General features: G+C 51.6%; 1 protein-coding gene across 2 annotated transcripts in view; it reads left to right on the top strand.

The window, feature by feature from the left end:
* ELP1 (elongator acetyltransferase complex subunit 1) overlaps nt 1-20388 on the top strand; it is a 216587-nt gene that overhangs the window by 129554 nt on the left and 66645 nt on the right. For both annotated transcript variants that reach the window (XR_012754623.1, XM_075352448.1), the window contains exons 21-22: nt 13962-14040; nt 14128-14207. Coding sequence is in view for 1 of the 2 variants with exons in the window: in XM_075352448.1 (XP_075208563.1) it covers nt 13962-14040; nt 14128-14207 (159 nt within the window). In the remaining variant the exon portion in view is untranslated. The remainder of the gene's footprint in view (nt 1-13961; nt 14041-14127; nt 14208-20388) is intronic.

Here is a 20388-nt window from a genome sequence, read left to right as displayed (position 1 = left end):
TAGGGATGCAATTCGAGACTCTGCCGGCACTTGTGAAGCTGCCCTTAGTCAAACAGCAGTCCCTTCATCTGGCGGTGCGCTCTCTGTTGCAGCCCCGCCGTCATTCCATCAGGCACCTCATGCAGGTGCTGGGTCAGATGGTGGCGTCAATGGAAGCGGTTCCCTTTGCCCAGTTCCATCTGCGTCCCCTGCAGCTGGACATTCTCCGCTGTTGGGACAAGCGGACCTCTTCCTTGCACAGGCTAGTGGCTCTGTCGACGCAGACCAGGAGCTCTCTTCAGTGGTGGCTTCGGCCCCTCTCTCTGTCACAGGGACGCTCCTTCCTGACTCCGTCCTGGGTGATCCTCACCACGGATGCCAGCCTCTCCGGCTGGGGGGCAGTATTTCTCCACCACTGAGCACAGGGCACTTGGACTCCGTCCGAATCAGCCCTCTCGATCAATGTGCTGGAAATCAGGGCTGTTCTTCTAGCTCTCGTAGCCTTTCACCACCTGTTGCCGGGCAAGCACATTCGAGTCCAGTCGGACAACGCGACAGCGGTTGCCTACATCAATCACCAGGGCGGGACTCGCAGCCGCCTGGCGATGTTGGAGGTTCAACGCATCCTTCAGTGGACGGAGGACTCCAAGTCCACCATATCCGCAGTCCACATCCCAGGCGTAGAAAACTGGGAGGCCGATTATCTCAGCCGTCAAACCGTGGACAGCGGCGAGTGGGCCCTGCATCCGGCAGTGTTCAGGTCAATCTGCCGCAAGTGGGGCACTCCGGAAGTGGATCTAATGGCATCCCGGCACAACAACAAGGTCCCGGTTTACGTGGCTTGCTCCCACGATCCTCAGGCCTTCGCAGTGGACGCGCTGGTTCAAGATTGGTCTCAGTTTCGTCTGGCCTATGTGTTTCCCCCTCTAGCTCTCTTGCCCAGGGTTCTGCGCAAGATCAGAATGGAGGGCCGTCGGGTCATAATCATTGCTCCGGACTGGCCCAGGCGAGCTTGGTACCCAGATCTGCTCCGTCTGTCCGTAGAAATGCCGTGGCATCTCCCGGACCGCCCAGACCTTCTCTCTCAAGGTCCGTTTTTCCGCCAGAATTCTGCGGCTCTCAAATTGACGGCGTGGCTCTTGAGTCCTGGATCCTGACGGCTTCAGGCATTCCTTCTGAGGTCATCTCCACTATGACTCAGGCTCGGAAGTCTTCCTCGGCCAAGATTTACCACAGGACTTGGAAGATTTTCCTGTCCTGGTGTCGCTCTTCCGGCCATGCTCCTTGGCCGTTCTCTTTGCCGACCATCCTGTCTTTTCTACAGTCCGGTCTGCAGCTAGGACTGTCCCTCAATTCCCTCAAGGGACAGGTGTCAGCTCTGTCGGTATTATTCTAGCGGCGTATCGCCCGACTGGCTCAGGTGCGCACCTTCATGCAGGGCGCATCTCACATCATTCCTCCTTACCGGCGGACTTTGGATCCCTGGGATCTTAATCTGGTCCTCACGGCCTTACAGAAACCCCCTTTTGAGCCTCTTAGGGAGGTTCCCTTGTTTAGACTTTCACAGAAAGCGGTTTTTCTAGTAGCCATAACTTCTCTCAGGAGAGTCTCTGATTTGGCTGCGCTCTCTTCGGAGTCACCTTTTTTAGTGTTTCACCAGGACAAGGTGGTTCTCCGTCCGACTCCGGATTTTCTCCCTAAGGTGGTGTCTTCTTTCCACCTTAACCAGGACATTTCATTGCCTTCCCTTTGTCCGGCCCCTGTGCATCGCTTTGAGAAGGCGTTGCATACCTTGGATTTGGTGCGGGCGCTCCGAATCTATGTGTCACGCACCGCCGCTTTTAGGCGGTGCACCTCACTTTTTGTGCTAACCACGGGTCAGCGCAAGGGTCTCTTGGCTTCTAAACCGACTCTAGCTCGTTGGATTAGGTTGGCCATCTCTGATGCCTACCAGTGTTCTCAGGTGCCTCCACCGCCGGGGATTAAGGCGCACTCGACCAGAGCTGTCGGTGCCTCCTGGGCTTTCAGGCACCAGGCTACGGCTCTGCAGGTTTGTCAGGCTGCCACTTGGTCTAGTCTGCACACCTTTTCGAAGCACTACCAAGTGCATGCTCATGCTTCGGCAGATGCGAGCTTGGGCAGACGCATCCTTCAGGCGGCTGTCGCCCATTTGTGAAGTTAGGTTTTGCCTACTTCTCAGTTTTGTTTATTTCCCACCCATGGACTGCTTTGAGACGTCCCATGGTCTGGGTCTCCCATAAGGAACGATGAAGAAAAAGATAATTTCTTTGTCGCTCCATTGGGAGACCCAGACAATTGGGTGTATAGCTTCTGCCTCCGGAGGCCACACAAAGTATTACACTTTAAAAAGTGTAACCCCCTCCCCTCTGCCTATACACCCTCCCGTGCATCACGGGCTGCTCAGTTTTTATGCTTTGTGTGGAAGGAGGCACACATCCACTCATGCTCCCATTTTAGTCAGCAGCAGCTGCTGATTTTATCAGTTGGAAGAAAAGAGGGCCCCCACAGGGCCCCCGGCATGCTCCCTTCTCACCCCACTAAGTCGGCGGTGCTGTTAAGGTTGAGGTACCCATTGCGGGTACAGAGGCTGAAGCCACATGCCGTTTTCCTTCACTTAGAGGCTCTGGGAGAAGTGGGATCCTAACCGGTCATCCATTCACTGGGACAGGGCTCCCTCCGCAGCCCCTGTGGGAATCTGCCGGACAGGAGACTTTGTATCATCAGGGACAGGGCCCTGCATCTAAAGGTACTCTGTGTCCCCATGGGGACGGTGCATGGAGCGCTTGTTTCACAGACGCTGCAGCTGCTGCTGGTTTTGTGACGACCGGGACTTCCGCGCCTGTTTGTCGGCCGCGGTATTAAATTTAGTCCCCGGCTTCATGCGGCCTAGTACCATAACTCCCGCCCCCGGGCCTGCCAGTCAGGGGTAAGGGCGGGACGGTCGACCTGACGTCGGCAGTGAGGGCTGGAGCATACTTTAGGTTTCCTCCCCCCCTCACTGATCACTGTGGGGCACCAGATTCCCGCACTTTACTAGTCGCCGCCCACGGCTCCCTCCTCCCCTGAGAGCTCCGGCAGCCATTTTTACAACACATTCTGCCGGTGGAGGATTTCAGGAACGAGCTCTGCAGCTCTGGGAGACCCAAGGCAGGGAATCTGGTGGACACACACCGCTTTGGGCGGTCGGTAAGCCACACCGGTCACCCGGTGCTGGTCCCCCTAGGGTGCCGAAGTGTGTGTATATATATATATATATATATATATATATATATATATATATATATATATATATATATATATATATATATATGTATGTATATATATATATATATATATATATATATATATATATATATATATATATATATGTATATATTTTCTCTGTTCGGCCGAGTTGTTTTGCTTTTGGCTATATACCCTCAGTGATCACTCTCCTAGGAGACAACAGCATGTCGTCCACAAGGAGCAAGGGCGCTAAGGCAAAGGGTTATTTTGCAACCTGTACCTCTTGTGCGGCTATATTACCTGCAGGTTCCACCTACCCTCACTGTGAGCAATGCTCGGCCCCTGTTGCACTCGCTCAGCCGAAGCCTCGGGCACTAGTGGGACCCTCGGCTCAGGTAGAACCGCCTGCTTCACCTGTCCAGGTGGCAGGGACAGAGTTTGCAGTTTTTGCTGAGAAACTCTCTGAGTCGCTTTCACAATCCATGGCTCAGTCTATGGACAAATGGTCTGCTAAGCTACTAGAAGCCTTGCAGTCCAGATTGGTCCTTACACAGGCCCCGGGCACTGTTGGATCATCGCCTCCAGGCCCCTCTCGGTCTGCGCCGCAGCGTGCTCCCGGGGTGGCCCCTAGGTCTCACGTGGAGGACTCCGGCACGGACCACAGTCCCAGACCGGCTAAGCGGGCTCGCTGGGAATCTTCCCCAACTTCCTCACGCTGCTCGGGGTCTCAGCTTGAGGACTCTCTGGAGGATGAGGCGGATGTCGCAGCTCAGGGCTCTGACCCTGACGTTGCTCTCAATCTTGATACACCTGAAGGGGACGCCATAGTAAATGACCTTATAGCGTCCATCAACCAGGTGCTAGATCTTTCTCCCCCAACTCCACCTATAGAGGAGTCGGCTTCGCAGCAGGAGAAACACCAGTTTAGGTTTCCCAAACGTACACTGAGTGCGTTTTTCGATCACTCTAACTTCAGAGATGCTGTCCAGAAGCACAGAGCATTTCCGGACAAGCGCTTTACTAAGCGCCTTAATGACACACGTTACCCCTTCCCCCCCTGACGTAGTTAAGGGTTGGGCTCAATGTCCCAAGGTGGATCCTCCAGTCTCTAGACTGGCGGCTAGATCTGTAGTATCAGTTGCAGATGGCTCATCGCTCAAGGATGCCACTGACAGGCAGATTGAGCTCCTGGTGAAATCCATCTACGAAGCCACAGGTGCGTCTTTTGCCCCGGCCTTTGCAGCCGTGTGGGCACTCCAAGCTATCTCAGCTTGTCTGTCTGAGATTAATGCGGTCACACGTACCTCTGCTCCGCAAGTTGCGTCTTTGACTTCTCAGGCGTCGGTTTTTTCGTCCTACGCCATGAACGCCGTCCTGGACTCTGCTAGCCGTACAGCGGTAGCATCCGCTAATTCGGTGGCAGTCCGCAGGGCCATGTGGCTACGCTAATGGAAGGCAGACTCTGCTTCCAAGAAGTTCTTAACCGGTTTGCCATTTTCTGGCGACCGATTGTTTGGCGAGCGATTGGATGAAATTATAAAGGAATCCAAGGGAAAGGACTCGTCCTTACCCCAGTCCAAACCGAAGAGACCTCAGCAACGGAAAATACAATCGAGGTTTCGGTCCTTTCGGCCCTCAGCCAAACAGACACGTGAGAACCAGACGGTTTCGGATGGAATCTCTCCGCTCGGTCATCGCTTCGATGTCACAAGGAGACTTCCTAGCATCAATCGACATCAAGGATGCTTATCTCCATGTGCCGATCGCACCCGAGCATCAACGCTTCCTGCGTTTCGCCATCGGGGACGAACACCTTCAGTTCGTGGCACTGCCTTTCGGCCTGGCGACAGCCCCACGGGTCTTCACCAAGGTCATGGCATCCGTTGTGGCGGTCCTACACTCTCAGGGCCACTCGGTGATCCCTTACTTAGACGATCTCCTAGTCAGGGCACCCTCCCGGGTGGCGTGTCAACACAGCCTGACCGTCGCTCTGGAGACTCTCCAGCGGTTCGGGTGGATCATCAATTTCCCAAAGTCCAAGTTGACACCGACCCAATCACTGACTTACCTCGGGATGGAGTTTCATACTCTCTCAGCGATAGTCAAGCTACCGCTGGACAAACAGCTTTCGCTGCAGACAGGGGTGCAATCTCTTCTTCGGGGCCAGTCACACCCCTTGAGGTGCCTCATGCACTTCCTGGGGAAGATGGTGGCAGCAATGGAGGCAGTCCCCTTCGCGCAGTTTCATCTGCAGTTCATCTGCAGTTTCCTAGACAGGAACGTCTCTCTTTCCCTTGCAGCCAAAACCTCTCTTCAGTGGTGGCTTCTTCCCACTTCTCTGTCGCAGGGAAAATCCTTCCTGTCCCCATCCTGGGCTGTGGTCACGACGGACGCGAGTCTGTCAGGGTGGGGAGCGGTTTTTCTCCACCACAGGGCTCAGGGAACCTGGACTCCGACAGAGTCCTCCCTTCAGATCAATGTTCTGGAGATAAGGGCAGTGTATCTAGCCCTAAAGGCGTTCCATCGGTGGTTGGAGAGCAGGCAGATCCACATACAGTCGGACAACGCCACGGCGGTCGCGTACATCAACCACCAGTGCGGCACGCGCAGCCGTCAAGCCTTCCAGGAAGTCCGGCGGATTCTGCTGTGGGCGGAGGCCACAGCCTCCACCATCTCCGCAGTTCACATCCCGGGCGTAGAAAACTGGGAAGCAGACTTTCTCAGTCGCCAGGGCATGGATGCGGGGGAATGGTCTCTTCACCCAGACGTGTTTCGAGAGATCTGTCGTCGCTGGGGAACGCCGGACGTCGATCTCATGGCGTCACGGCACAACAACAAAGTCCCGGCATTCATGGCACGGTCTCAAGATCACAGAGCTCTGGCGGCGGACGCATTAGTTCAGGATTGGTCGCAGTTTCGACTGCCTTATGTATTTCCCCCTCTGGCGATGCTGCCCAGAGTGCTGCGCAAAATCAGGTCCGACTGTCGTCGCGCCATTCTCGTCGCTCCAGATTGGCCGAGGCGGTCGTGGTACCCGGATCTGTGGCACCTCACGGTGGGTCAACCGTGGGCGCTCCCAGACCGCCCAGACTTGCTGTCTCAAGGGCCGTTTTTCCATCTGAATTCTGCGGCCCTCAACCTGACTGTGTGGCCATTGAGTCCTGGCTCCTAGCGTCCTCAGGGTTATCTCAAGATGTCATTGCCACTATGAGACAGGCCAGGAAACCAACGTCCGCCAAGATCTATCACAGGTCTTGGAGGATCTTCTTATCCTGGTGCTCTGATAAGGGTTTTACCCCCTGGCCCTTTGCCTTACCCACCTTTCTTTCATTCCTTCAATCCGGAATGGACAAGGGTTTGTCTCTCGGCTCTCTCAAGGGACAAGTATCGGCGCTATCCGTATTTTTTCAAAAGCGTCTAGCCAGGCTTCCGCAGGTCCGCGCGTTCCTGCAAGGAGTTTGCCACATAGTCCCACCTTACAAGCGTCCGCTGGAACCCTGGGATCTTAACAGGGTGCTAACGGCTCTTCAGAAACCACCTTTCGAGCCGCTGCGGGATGTCTCTTTATCACGTCTTTCGCAGAAGGTGGCATTTCTAGTGGCAGTTACATCGCTCCGTAGAGTGTCGGAGCTGGCAGCGCTGTCATGCAAAGCCCCCTTCCTGGTTTTTCACCAGGATAAGGTGGTTCTGCGTCCGGTCCCGGAATTTCTCCCTAAGGTGGTATCCCCTTTTCATCTCAATCAGGATATCTCCTTACCTTCATTTTGCCCTCATCCAGTTCACCAATGTGAAAAGGATTTGCACTTGTTAGATCTGGTGAGAGCACTCCGGCTCTACGTGTCTCGCACGGCGCCCCTGCGCCGTTCAGATGCGCTCTTTGTCCTTGTCGCTGGCCAGCGTAAGGGTTCGCAGGCTTCCAAGTCAACCTTGGCTCGGTGGATCAAGGAACCGATTCTTGAAGCCTACCGTTCTTCTGGGCTTCCGCTTCCTTTGGGGCTGAAAGCCCATTCTACCAGAGCCGTGGGTGCGTCCTGGGCATTGCGGCACCGGGCTACGGCTCAGCAGGTGTGTCAGGCAGCTACCTGGTCTAGTCTGTACACTTTCACGAAACACTATCAGGTGCATACCTATGCTTCGGCAGACGCCAGTCTAGGTAGGCGAGTCCTTCAGGCGGCGGTTGCCCACCTGTAAGAGGGGGTCGTTTTCGGCTCTTTTTATCGAGGTATTCTTTTACCCACCCAGGGACTGCTTTTGGACGTCCCAATTGTCTGGGTCTCCCAATGGAGCGACAAAGAAGAAGGGAATTTTGTTTACTTACCGTAAATTCCTTTTCTTCTAGCTCCTATTGGGAGACCCAGCACCCGCCCCTGTGCCCTTCGGGCTGTTTGTTCTTTTGTGCACACATGTTGTTCATGTTGAATTGTTCTTTTGGTTCATGGTTCAGTTCTCCGAACATCCTTCGGATTGAATTTACCTTAGACCAATTTATAAGTTTCCTCCTTCCTGCTTTTGCACCAAAACTGAGGAGCCCGTGATGCACGGGAGGGTGTATAGGCAGAGGGGAGGGGTTACACTTTTTAAAGTGTAATACTTTGTGTGGCCTCCGGAGGCAGAAGCTATACACCCAATTGTCTGGGTCTCCCAATAGGAGCTAGAAGAAAAGGAATTTACGGTAAGTAAACAAAATTCCCTTCTTTGTTTACTTACCGTAAATTCTTTTTCTTATAGTTCCGACATGGGAGACCCAGCACCCTCCCTGTTGCCTGTTGGCAGTTCTTGTTCCGTGTGTTTCACCGGCTGTTGTTGTAGACAGAGGTTCCAGTTTTTCCGAGTTTTACTCTATCTCTACTTATGGGTGGATGTCCTCCTTCAGCTTTTGCACTGAACTCGTTAGTTTGTCATCCAGGGGGTGTATATAGCCCGGAGGGAGGAGCTACACGTTTTGAGTGTAGTACTTTGTGTGTCCTCCGGAGGCAGTAACTATACACCCATGGTCTGGGTCTCCCATGTCGGAACTATAAGAAAAAGAATTTACGGTAAGTAAACAAAATTCTCTTTTTCTTGATTCTCTAGTTATTTACTTTGGACCAAACTTATTATATGACTTTAGAAAAAACTCTATTGGGGAATCTAGCCATAAGTGCTCCATTCCCTTGCCTTTTTGCCACAGTACAATGCCTATTGAATGCAGAGAACACTGGGTGCTGAAGAATAACAGATCCCGTCAGTTTCCACTTCCCAGTTTGGCTACTACATGAGGATCCTAAGGCTACATGCGCACGCTGCGTTTTTTGCTGCGTTTTTGGCTGCAGTTTTGTTGTCAGAACGTTCTGACATTAGACTTCCCAGCAAATTCTATGACAAGTCAGATTTGTTATGCGCACATTGCAGTTTTTTTGTCAGCGTTTTGATTGTCAAAAGTTTATGACAAAAAAAGGCAGCATGTTCATTCTTCATTTTTGTCAACATTTGTCACAAAAACGCATGTGGTGAAAAACGCAGCAAAAACGCACCTAAAATTACAAGCGTTTTTTGTGACATTTCCAGGCTCTCTCTGACAACATGCAGTTTTGGCTGCAGTTTGTGAACACAAAAAGGTGCAGCGTGCGCATGTAGCCTAAATGTTAGGATCCTATATGCCATTTATTGAAGATGCGAATATCATCTGAATGTTGTGATATTCACAGAGACAATATTTTCAAAAAGTGGCGCTGGAGTTGGTGGTATGCGCATGCATTGACTCAAGCGCCATTTTATTGAAGAATTTAACTGCGGTGTGAACATAGCACTGCGAATGCGTTGGTCATACGGTTCGATCCTGGCTTGGGATAGAAACATGCGTTCAGCATTATATAGTGAATGAATATAGTGAATGAATGAATATGTATATGTATATATGTATATAATATGTGTATTGGCAGAGAGCAGCAGCGTGCGGTGGTCGGCGCAGGTGTTGTCAGTAAATAGGCCACATGTTTGTGTGTATTGACAGATAACAGAGAGCAGCAGCGTGCACCCTTATGGTTGGTGCAGTGACGTCAGTGACATCGGCCAGACCCCGCACTGCTGATCCTGCTTCAGCAGCTTCTCCACCTTCTGCTGCACGGGCGTCCTGCTCTGTGATAACACTGCTGTCCTCATTAAACACACAGCACCGTGCAAGCTTAATGGAGAATCTGCGCTCCCTGGTGCAGAAGCCAAACCCTTGCATTTCGCAACCTCTGCCCACACAGCCTATGCCCTGCACCACAGCACACCAGTCGGCTACATTCGTACAGGCGCAGCCATCTTCAGGTCACATGATGCCCGCACACTGCTGACCTCCCTCACCATGACGCGTGTTGGGCGGGCAGAGGTGACGGCCGGCATGTGCGCAGTTCTATGTTGACATGAACATAGCGCCAGCTCGGCTTCGGACAGAAGGACGCGTTCAGCCTTATATGGTGAATAGATGGAAGATTATTGGTTACGCTTGATAAGTTGTCCATAGCAACCACTTTACCTTAGCAGCATTAATGCAGAAAGCTGGACTCTGGTTGCTATAGGCAACCAGAAAGATCTTACTGGGAGGCAGTTTTTATAAATGAAGCCCCATGTACTTCTGCAGTGCTTAACCACTTTTTTTTTTTATTAGAGGCCCTTTGGCCAATCAAATGGTTCGATCCCGGTTTCAGACAGAAGAAAACAATCAGCATTAACTAATGAATTGCCCCCACATAGCTTCCTATATACATTATGAGTTCTACATAGCCTCCTATATACATTGAGCCCTCATGTAGCCTCCTATATACTTTGTAAGCTCCACATAGCCTCCTTTACACATTGAGCCCCCATGTAGCCTCCTATATACTTTATGATCCCCACGTAGCCTCCTGTATACATTATAAGCCACACATAACCTTCTAAATACAGCATGAGACCACAAATACGGCCTCCTATATTCTTTTAGCCCTCACATAGCCTCCTATATACATTGTGAGCCCTCACATAGCCTTCTCTATATTTTTAAACCCTATATAGCTATTTGCATACTTTGAGTCCCACATAGCCTCATGTATCTATTATGAGCCCCACATAGCCTCCTATATATATTAGGAGCCCCACATAGCCTTCTATATAAATTGAGTCCTCACACAGCCTCATATATACAGCTTGAGCCCCCACATAGCCACCTATGTACTTTGAACCCCCGTTTAGCCTCATATTTATTTCTAAGCACCCACATAGACTCCTATATACTTTTTCAGCCCCAACATAGCCTCCTACATATATTATGAGCCCCATGTAACCTTCTATATACTTTGAGACCCCCCCATAGCCTCCTATATACATTGAGCCCCACTTAGCCACATGTAAACAGCATGGGCCTCTGGTGTACTGATGCTCCGCACAGCACACACGGTGATGTGATGTCATCTACTGCGCCTCACGCTGATTGGTGGAAGACTGAGACAGTGGCAACGTCTTCCACCGATGTGCTGACTGCTGTCTGCATCCTGTGTATGCAAATAGCTGTAACATCGGGCGGTGGGCAGCAGTGATAGATGGGTGGCGGTTCACTGGTTTCAGCCCCTTGGCTGTTTTGGTCAGTGGCGGGACTGGTACAGCCAGATGGCCGAATGTGCCTATCCCTGTTCGAAGGTGTTATTGAATTGGCAGCATTTATTGACAATTATTGTGTATCCCTATTTTTGTCATTTTCAACATTTATGGGAAGCTATGAATATCAATGGCTATAATGCTTCTTTACGTACTCCGTGTGAAAGACTCACTATGAAATGTTTGTTTTTCTTCGGCGCTCCATTGGGAGACCCAGACGATTGGGTGTATAGCACTGCCTCCGGAGGCCACACAAAGCAATTACACTAAAAAGTGTAAGGCCCCTCCCCTTCTGGCTATACACCCCCAGTGGGATCACTGGCTCACCAGTTTTCTGCTTTGTGCGAAGGAGGTCAGACATCCACGCATAGCTCCACTGTTTAGTCAGCAGTAGCTGCTGACTATGTCGGATGGAAGAAAAGAGGGCCCATATACGGCCCCCAGCATGCTCCCTTCTTACCCCACTTGTGGTTCGTAAGGTTGAGGTACCTATTGCTGGTACGGAGGCTGGAGCCCACATGCTGCTTTCCTTCCCCATCCCCCTGAGGGGCTCTGTGGAAGTGGGATCTTACCGGCCCCCAAGCCCTGAGGCCGGGCTCCGTCCACAGACCCATTGAACCTGCTGGATAAGGAGCCGGGGTACCGTTCAGGGACAAGGCCCTGCAACTTTCAGGTACTCTGTGTCCCCGTTCAGGCGGGCACGCACACACCAGACTTGCTGGGTGTGTTAGTGCGCCGGGGACAGTAACGCTGGGGTTTGAGTCACAGCAGCTTTGCTGTGTGACTTCATGTAAGGGAACTACCGCGCCGGCCACTCTCGGAGCGGCGGCGCGGCTGGGACTTGTAGTGCGCCGGGGACTTAGCGCCGACCGCGCTTTTACGGCGGCGGCGCTTATAAATTTAGTCCCCGGCTTTTGCGGCCTAGCTCCGCTTCATTCCCGCCCCCTCCCTGTCAATCAGGGAAGGGGAGAGACGCTGTACGTTTACTCAGCGCCGAGGGCTGGAGCCTTATTTACATGCTCCAGCCCTCTCACTTGGCACAGTGGGACACAGGTTTCCCGCTTTTAGTCTGGCACGCCCAGGGCCCGCCAGCCTTCCAGGAAGTCCGGCGGATCCTGATGTGGGTGGAAGCCACGGCCTCCACCATATCCGCAGAAGCAGACTTCCTCAGTCGCCAGGGCATGGACGCAGGGGAATGGTCCCTTCACCCGGAAGTGTTTCAGGAAATCTGTCGCCGCTGGGGACGGCCGGACGTCGATCTAATGGCGTCCCGGCACAACAACAAGGTTCCGACCTTCATGGCACGGTCTCGCGATCACAGAGCTCTGGCGGCAGACGCCTTAGTGCAAGATTGGTCGCAGTTCCGGCTCCCTTATGTGTTTCCACCTCTGGCACTCTTGCCCAGGGTGCTACGCAAGATCAGATCCGACTGCAGCCGCGTCATACTCGTCGCCCCAGACTGGCCACGGAGGGCGTGGTATCCGGATCTGTGGCATCTCACGGTCGGCCAACCGTGGGCACTACCAGACCGACCAGACTTACTGTCCCAAGGGCCGTTTTTCCATCGGAATTCCGCGACCCTGAACCTGACTGTGTGGCCATTGAGTCCTGGATCCTAGCGTCTTCAGGATTATCCCAAGGGGTCGTTGCCACCATGAGACAGGCTAGGAAGCCCACGTCCGCTAAGATCTACCACAGAACGTGGAGGATATTCTTATCCTGGTGCTCTGCTCAGGGAGTGTCTCCCTGGCCATTTGCATTGCCTACCTTTCTTTCTTTCCTACAATCTGGGTTAGAAAAAGGTTTGTCGCTCGGCTCCCTTAAGGGGCAAGTCTCGGCGCTATCCGTCTTTTTTCAGAAGCGTCTAGCACGGCTCTCTAAGGTGCGCACGTTCCTGCAGGGGGTTTGTCATATCGTACCCCCGTACAAGCGACCATTAGATCCATGGGACCTGAACAGGGTGCTAGTTGCCCTCCAGAAGCCGCCCTTCGAGCCTCTGAGGGAGGTTTCACTTTCTAGACTGTCACAGAAAGTGGCTTTTCTGGTAGCGATCACATCTCTTCGGAGAGTGTCTGAGCTAGCAGCGCTGTCATCCAAGGCTCCCTTCCTGGTCTTCCACCAGGACAAGGTAGTGCTGCGCCCCATTCAGGAGTTTCTCCCGAAGGTGGTATCCTCTTTTCATCTTAATCAGGATATCTCTTTGCCTTCTTTTTGTCCTCATGCAGTTCATCGGTATGAGAAGGATTTACATTTGTTAGATCTGGTGCGAGCACTCAGAATCTACATTTCCCGCACGGCGCCCCTGCGCCGTTCGGATGCACTCTTTGTCCTTGTCGCTGGTAAGCGCAAGGGGTCGCAGGCTTCTAAGGCCACCCTGGCTCGATGGATCAAAGAACCAATTCTTGAGGCCTACCGTTCTGCTGGGCTTCCGGTTCCATCAGGGCTGAAGGCCCATTCTACCAGAGCCGTGGGTGCGTCCTGGGCATTGCGTCACCAGGCTACGGCTCAACAGGTGTGCCAGGCAGCTACCTGGTCGAGTCTGCACACTTTCACCAAACATTATCAGGTGCATACCTATGCTTCGGCGGACGCCAGCCTAGGTAGAAGAGTCCTGCAGGCGGCAGTTGCCTCCCCGTAGGGGAGGGCTGTCTTTGCAGCTCTAACATGAGGTATTTCTTTACCCACCCAGGGACAGCTTTTGGACGTCCCAATCGTCTGGGTCTCCCAATGGAGCGCCGAAGAAGAAGGGAATTTTGTTACTTACCGTAAATTCCTTTTCTTCTAGCTCCTATTGGGAGACCCAGCACCCGCCCTGTTGTCCTTCGGGATTTTTGGTTGTTTTTCGGGTACACATGTTGTTCATGTTGAATGGTTTTCAGTTCTCCGAGGTTATTTCGGAGGGAATTTGTTTAAACCAGTTATTGGCTTTCCTCCTTCTTGCTTTTGCACTAAAACTGGTGAGCCAGTGATCCCACTGGGGGTGTATAGCCAGAAGGGGAGGGGCCTTACACTTTTTAGTGTAATTGCTTTGTGTGGCCTCCGGAGGCAGTGCTATACACCCAATCGTCTGGGTCTCCCAATAGGAGCTAGAAGAAAAGGAATTTACGGTAAGTAACAAAATTCCCTTCTTTTTCTAGTGGTCTGTTTAGAGATGCCTTTGAATGTATGCGGAAACTCCGGATTAACTTGAACTTAATTTATGATCACAATCCAAAGGTATGGCTTTATTTTTTATTTCTTGATTCTTATTATCGTTCTTACCTGTAGGAATACTAAATATTTAACTCTACTTCTGTGTTATAGGCGTTCTTGGACAATGTGGAGTTATTTGTAAAGCAGATCGATTCTGTAAATTATATAAACCTATTTCTTACTGAAGTCAAGTAAGTAAATCAATGTAATTTAAAGGGGTACTCCAGGCAGATGATATTGGGATAGGTCATTAATATCAGGTTAGTTGGGTCTGACACCTGGGAACCTCCCTACCCAGCTCCATTCAATGTGTAGTGACTGCTGCCAGGTACTGCGGGTCATCTATTCATTTGAAAAGGAGATGATCTGCAGTATTTTATAATATCATATGTTTCATAGAAGAATATTGTGATTGCAGTTATCAGGGCCGGCCTTAGCCTGAATGGCGCCCTGTGCAGAACTGCCCTTTGGTGCCCCCCATACTGATTTTTTTTACCCAGTTTCCCAGGAAACAAACGAGGACAGGAGGCCATCTTTTTTTATATCCTAAGAAAATTGATCTCTTCAAATGTACAATAAATTACAAATTTGTGCTGGAAAATCTGCACCTCAAATCCACATTAATGTCACCACGTCTGATCTCGTTTTTTTAGAGGTCTTCTGATTTCAACCATTCATGCCGTATCCATGGATATTACACCCCAGCTCTGTCTGACTCAACCCCTCAAACCCTCCATACTCACCACCATTCTTGGAAAAACGCGTGTGTGTGTGTGTGTATATTATATATAGATAATATATATACAATATATATATATATATATATATATATATATATATATATATATATATATATATATATATATATATATATATAACTTCAAAGGTGCTAACACTTTTGGCTGTGTGTGTGTGTGTGTGTGTGTGTTTGTGTGTGTATGTATGTGTGTATATATATATATATATACATACACACACACATACACACACGGCCAAAAGTGTTAGCACCTTTGAAGTTGTTCCAGAAAATAAAGCATTTCCCTTAGAAAATTAATAATACACCCCCTACACCTCCTCTCTCCATAATATACTCTCTACACCGACCCTTTCCATAATCTCTCTCCCACACTGCCCCTATTTGTAATATTCCCCCACACACTGCCCCTCAGTGTACCCCCACACGATATCCCTGTGTATAATATCCCCACACACTGCCCCTCTGTAAGATATCTCTCACACACACACTGCTCCTCTGTATATCTCTCCGACACACACTGCTCCTCTGTATAATATCCCCCACACACTGCGCCTCTGTATAATATCCCCCCACACTGCTCCTCTGTATAATATCCCCCCACACACTGCACCTCAGTACAAAATCCCCCCACACACTGCACCTCAGTATACTATCTCCCACACACACTGCACCTCAGTATAATATCTTCCCACACACTGCTCCTCAGTATAATGTCTTCCCACACACTGCTCCTCAGTATAATATCCCCCTCACACACTGCTTCTCTGTATAATATTCCCCACACACACTGGTCTTCTGTATAATATCCCCACATACACACTGCTTTTCTGTATAATATCCCCCCACACACTGCTCCTCTGTTTAGTATACCCCACGCACACTGTTTATTAATATAATATCCCCCACACACACTGTTCCTCTGTATAATATCCTCCCACCCACACTGCTCCTCTGTATAATATCCTCCCACACACTTCTCCTCTGTATAATATCCTCCCACACACTGCTCCTCTGTATAATATCCTCCCACACACTGCTCCTCTGTATAATATCTCCCCACAAACACTGCTCCTTAATATATCCCCCCCCACACACTGCTCCTCTATATAATGTCCCCACACGTACACTGCTCCTCTGTAAATACCAACACACACTTCCCATTTGTATAATATCCCACACACTGCTCCTCTGTGTAGCATCCTCCACACACACACACACACACACACACACACACACACACACTGCCCCTTTATATATCCCCCACACACTGCCTCTCTGTATAATATACACACACACAATGACCCTCTGTGTAATATCCCTCATGTACGCTGCCCCTTTGTACACTATCCCCCAAATAAACTGCCCCTCTTTATATATATCCTCACACACACACACACACAATGCTCCTCTGTATATCACCCAACACACACTACCCCTCTGTATACTATCCTCCCACACACATTGTCTCTCTGTATAATATCCTCCTGGTATATATGTCTGCATCCTGGGCCCTTCCTGGTATGCATGTCCCCATCCTGGTTTATTTGTCCCTATCCTGGTATATATGTCCAATCCTGGGCACCTCCTGGTATGTATATCCCAGTCCTGGGCACATTCTGGTATGTATGTCCCCATCCTTGTTTCTGTCCCCTTCTTGGTATATATGTCCTCCTCCTGGTATATATGTTCCCATCCTGGTTTATTTGTCCCTTCCCAGCAAATATATATATATATATATATCCACATCCTAGGCTCCTCCTGATGTGTATATATATTCCCCTCCTGGGCACATTCTGGTATATATGTCCCCATCCTTATTTTTGTCCCCTCTCCACCTTCTTGTGTATTTCCTGGGTCTCTCCTTGTATATTTGTCTACCGCAAAAAGAAAAAAAACAAACATTTCTTTGTCGCTCTATTGGGAGACTCAGACAATTGGGTGTATAGGCTATGCCTCCGGAGGCCGCACAAAGTATTACACTCAAAAGTGTTAAGCCCCTCCCCTTCTGCCTATACACCCCCCGTGCTCCCACGGGCTCCTCAGTTTTTTGCTTTGTGCGAAGGAGGTCAGACACGCACGCACAGCTCCACAGATTGGTCAGCAGCAGCTGCTGACCATGTCGGATGGAAGAAAAGTGGGCCCATATAGGGCCCCCAGCATGCTCCCTTCTCACCCCACTCTTGTCGGCGGTGTTGTAAGGTTGAGGTATCCATTGCGGGTACGGAGGCTGGAGCCCACATGCTGTTTTCCTTCCCCATCCCCCTCAGGGCTCTGGTGGAAGTGGGATCCTATCGGTCTCCAGGCACTGAGACCGTGCTTCATCCACAACTCCTGTGGAGCCTGCTGGATAGGAGCCGGGTATCGTTCAGGGACATGGCCCTGCTACTTGGAGGTACTCTGTATCCCGGTGGGGACCGCGCACAGCAACACTCCAGCTTTGCTGGGTGTGCTAGTGCACCGGGGACCGCGGCGCTGACCGGGTTAATATGTGCCATTACACACTCAGCGTTGCTGAGTGTGTTTATGTTTAGGGACTGCCGCACTGACCGCCGCTGCCAGGGAAACACTGCGGCGCGGCTGGGACTTGTAGTGCGCCGGGGACTTCCACGCCGGCCGCGCTTTTACGGCGGCCGCGTTTATTACTAGAGTCCCCGGCTTTTTGCGGCCTAGTTCCTTTCCTCCCACCCCCAGCCCTGACAGGCAGGGGAAGGGCGGGACGCTGCTCAGAACGAGCAGCACTGAGGGCTGGAGCATGCTTTGCATACTCCACTCCCCTCACTGTGCACAGTGCAGGCACCAGTTCCCGCTCTTTCTGGGTCACGCCCACGGCTCCCTCCTCTCCTCAGGACGCATTCCTGTCTGCTCCTCGGACGCTGCAGAGGGGGACAAAGTCTGGGAGACCCAGGCAGGGTCTCTGGTGGCCTCACAACCGCTTTAAGCGGGTGGTAAGCAGCACCTGTGGTGCTAGCCCCATTGTGCAGTAGTGTAACATTATATGTTTATTTTACACTGTATAGTGCACAGTTGATTTCTGGCTATATACCCTATTGTGTTGCTCAGGGAAGATAATAGCATGGCGCCCACGAAAGGCAGGGGTGCCAAAACACAGGCTTATTATGTTGCCTGCGCCGCATGTACGACCCCGCTACCGGCAGGTTCCACTGACCCTCATTGTGTGCACTGTTCGGCCCCTGTGGCACTTGCTCAGCCAGAGCCTCTGCTAGGGGGGGCCCAGGGGGAGCCACCTGCTAACACTGTTCAGGTGACAGGGACGGAGTTTGCAAAACTCTCTGAGACTATGGCTAAGATACTAGAAGCCTTGCAGTCCAGGCCGGTATCTCAGCACAGGGACTCTGTTGAATCTTTGTTCCCTGGCCCACCTCAGCTGGACCAACAATGTCCTCCCGGGGTATCTCATGGATCCCAAGCTGAGGGTTCTGACACAGACCCCAGCCCCAGACCGACTAAGCGAGCTCGCTTAGATTTTCCCTCGACATCATCATATTGTGCAGGGTCTCAGAGGGGGGAAGCTCTGGTTGATGATGCGGAGACAGCTGATCAGGATTCTGATCCTGAGGCCGCTCTCAATCTTGATACTCCGGACGGGGACGCCATAGTGAACGACCTTATTGCGTCCATCAATCGTATGTTGGATATTTCTCCCTCAGCTCCTCCGGTGGAGGAGTCAGCTTCCCAGCAGGAGAAATTCCGCTTCAGGTTTCCCAAGCGTACACCGAGTATGTTTCTGGACCACTCTGATTTCAGAGAGGCAGTCCAGAATCACCATGCTTGTCCAGATAAGCGTTTTTCTAAGCGCCTTAAGGATACACGTTATCCCTTTCCCCCTGACGTGGTCAAAAGTTGGGCTCAGTGTCCCAAAGTGGATCCTCCAATCTCCAGACTGGCAGCTAGATCCATACTTGCAGTGGAAGATGGGGCTTCACTCAAAGATGCCACTGACAGGCAGATGGAGCTCTGGTTGAAATCCATCTATGAAGCTATCTGCGCTTCTTTTGCCCCAGCATTCGCAGCCGTATGGGCGCTACAAGCTATCTCAGCAGGTCAAGCGCAAATTGATGCAGCCACACGCACGTCCGCGCCACAGGTGGCGTCCATAACCACTCAGACGTCGGCATTTGCGTCTTACGCTATTAATGCGGTCCTGGACTCTGCGAGCCGTACGGGTAAAAGACCTGGCGGCCACGGGTAAAAGACCGTTGGGTGAGAGACATTCTGTCTCACGGTTACAAGATAGAGTTCACCTCTCGTCCCCCGACTCGATTCTTCAGGTCATCCCCGCCTCCCGAGCGAGCCAAGGCTCTTCTTCATGCGGTGAGCACTCTGAAGGCAGAAGGAGTGGTGATCCCTGTTCCTCTTCAGCAACAGGGCCACGGTTTTTACTCCAACTTGTTTGTGGTCCCAAAGAAGGACGGGTCTTTCCGACCTGTCCTGGACCTGAAACTTCTCAACAAACATGTAAAGACCAGGCGGTTCCGGATGGAATCCCTCCGCTCCGTCATCGCCTCAATGTCCCAGGGAGATTTCCTTGCATCGATCGATATCAAAGATGCTTATCTCCACGTACCGATTGCTCCAGAGCACCAGCGCTTCTTGCGCTTCGCCATAGGAAACGAACACCTGCAGTTCGTGGCACTGCCGTTCGGCCTGGCAACAGCTCCACGGGTTTTCACCAAGGTTATGGCTACTGTAGTAGCGGTCCTCCACTCTCAGGGTCACTCGGTGATCCCGTACTTGGACGATCTGTTGATCAAGGCACCCTCTCTAGAGGCATGCCAACACAGCCTCGACGCTACTCTGGAGACTCTCCAGAGTTTCGGGTGGATCATCAATTTTCCAAAGTCAAATCTGACACCGGCCCAATCGCTGACATACCTTGGCATGGAGTTTCATACCCTCTCAGCGATAGTGAAGCTTCCGCTGATCAAGCAGCGGTCACTACAGACAGGGGTACAATCTCTCCTTCAAGGTCGGTCACACACCTTGAGGCGCCTCATGCACTTCCTGGGGAAGATGGTGGCAGCAATGGAGGCAGTTCCTTTCGCGCAGTTTCACCTGCGTCCTCTTCAATGGGACATCCTACGCAAATGGGACAGGAAGCCGACGTCCCTCGACAGGAACGTCTCCCTCTCGCAGGCGACCAAAGCTTCCCTTCGGTGGTGGCTTCTTCCCACTTCATTATCGAAAGGGAAATCCTTCCTACCCCCATCCTGGGAGGTGGTCACGACGGACGCGAGTCTGTCAGGGTGGGGAGCGGTTTTTCTCCACCACAGGGCTCAGGGTACGTGGACCCAGCAAAAGTCCTCACTTCAGATCAATGTTCTGGAAATACGGGCAGTGTATCTTGCCCTGAAAGCGTTCCAGCAGTGGCTGGAAGGCAAGCAGATCAGAATTCAGTCGGACAATTCCACAGCGGTGGCATACATCAACCACCAAGGCGGCACACGCAGTCGGCAAGCCTTCCAGGAAGTCCGGCGGATTTTGATGTGGGTGGAAGCCACGGCCTCCACCATCTCTGCAGTTCACATTCCAGGCGTGGAAAACTGGGAAGCAGATTATCTCAGTCGCCAGGGCATGGACGCAGGGGAATGGTCCCT

Source organism: Anomaloglossus baeobatrachus, chromosome 1 (assembly GCF_048569485.1).
Source record: "Anomaloglossus baeobatrachus isolate aAnoBae1 chromosome 1, aAnoBae1.hap1, whole genome shotgun sequence".
Lineage (NCBI taxonomy): Eukaryota > Metazoa > Chordata > Amphibia > Anura > Aromobatidae > Anomaloglossus > Anomaloglossus baeobatrachus.
This window is presented reverse-complemented; position numbering and strand designations above follow the sequence as displayed.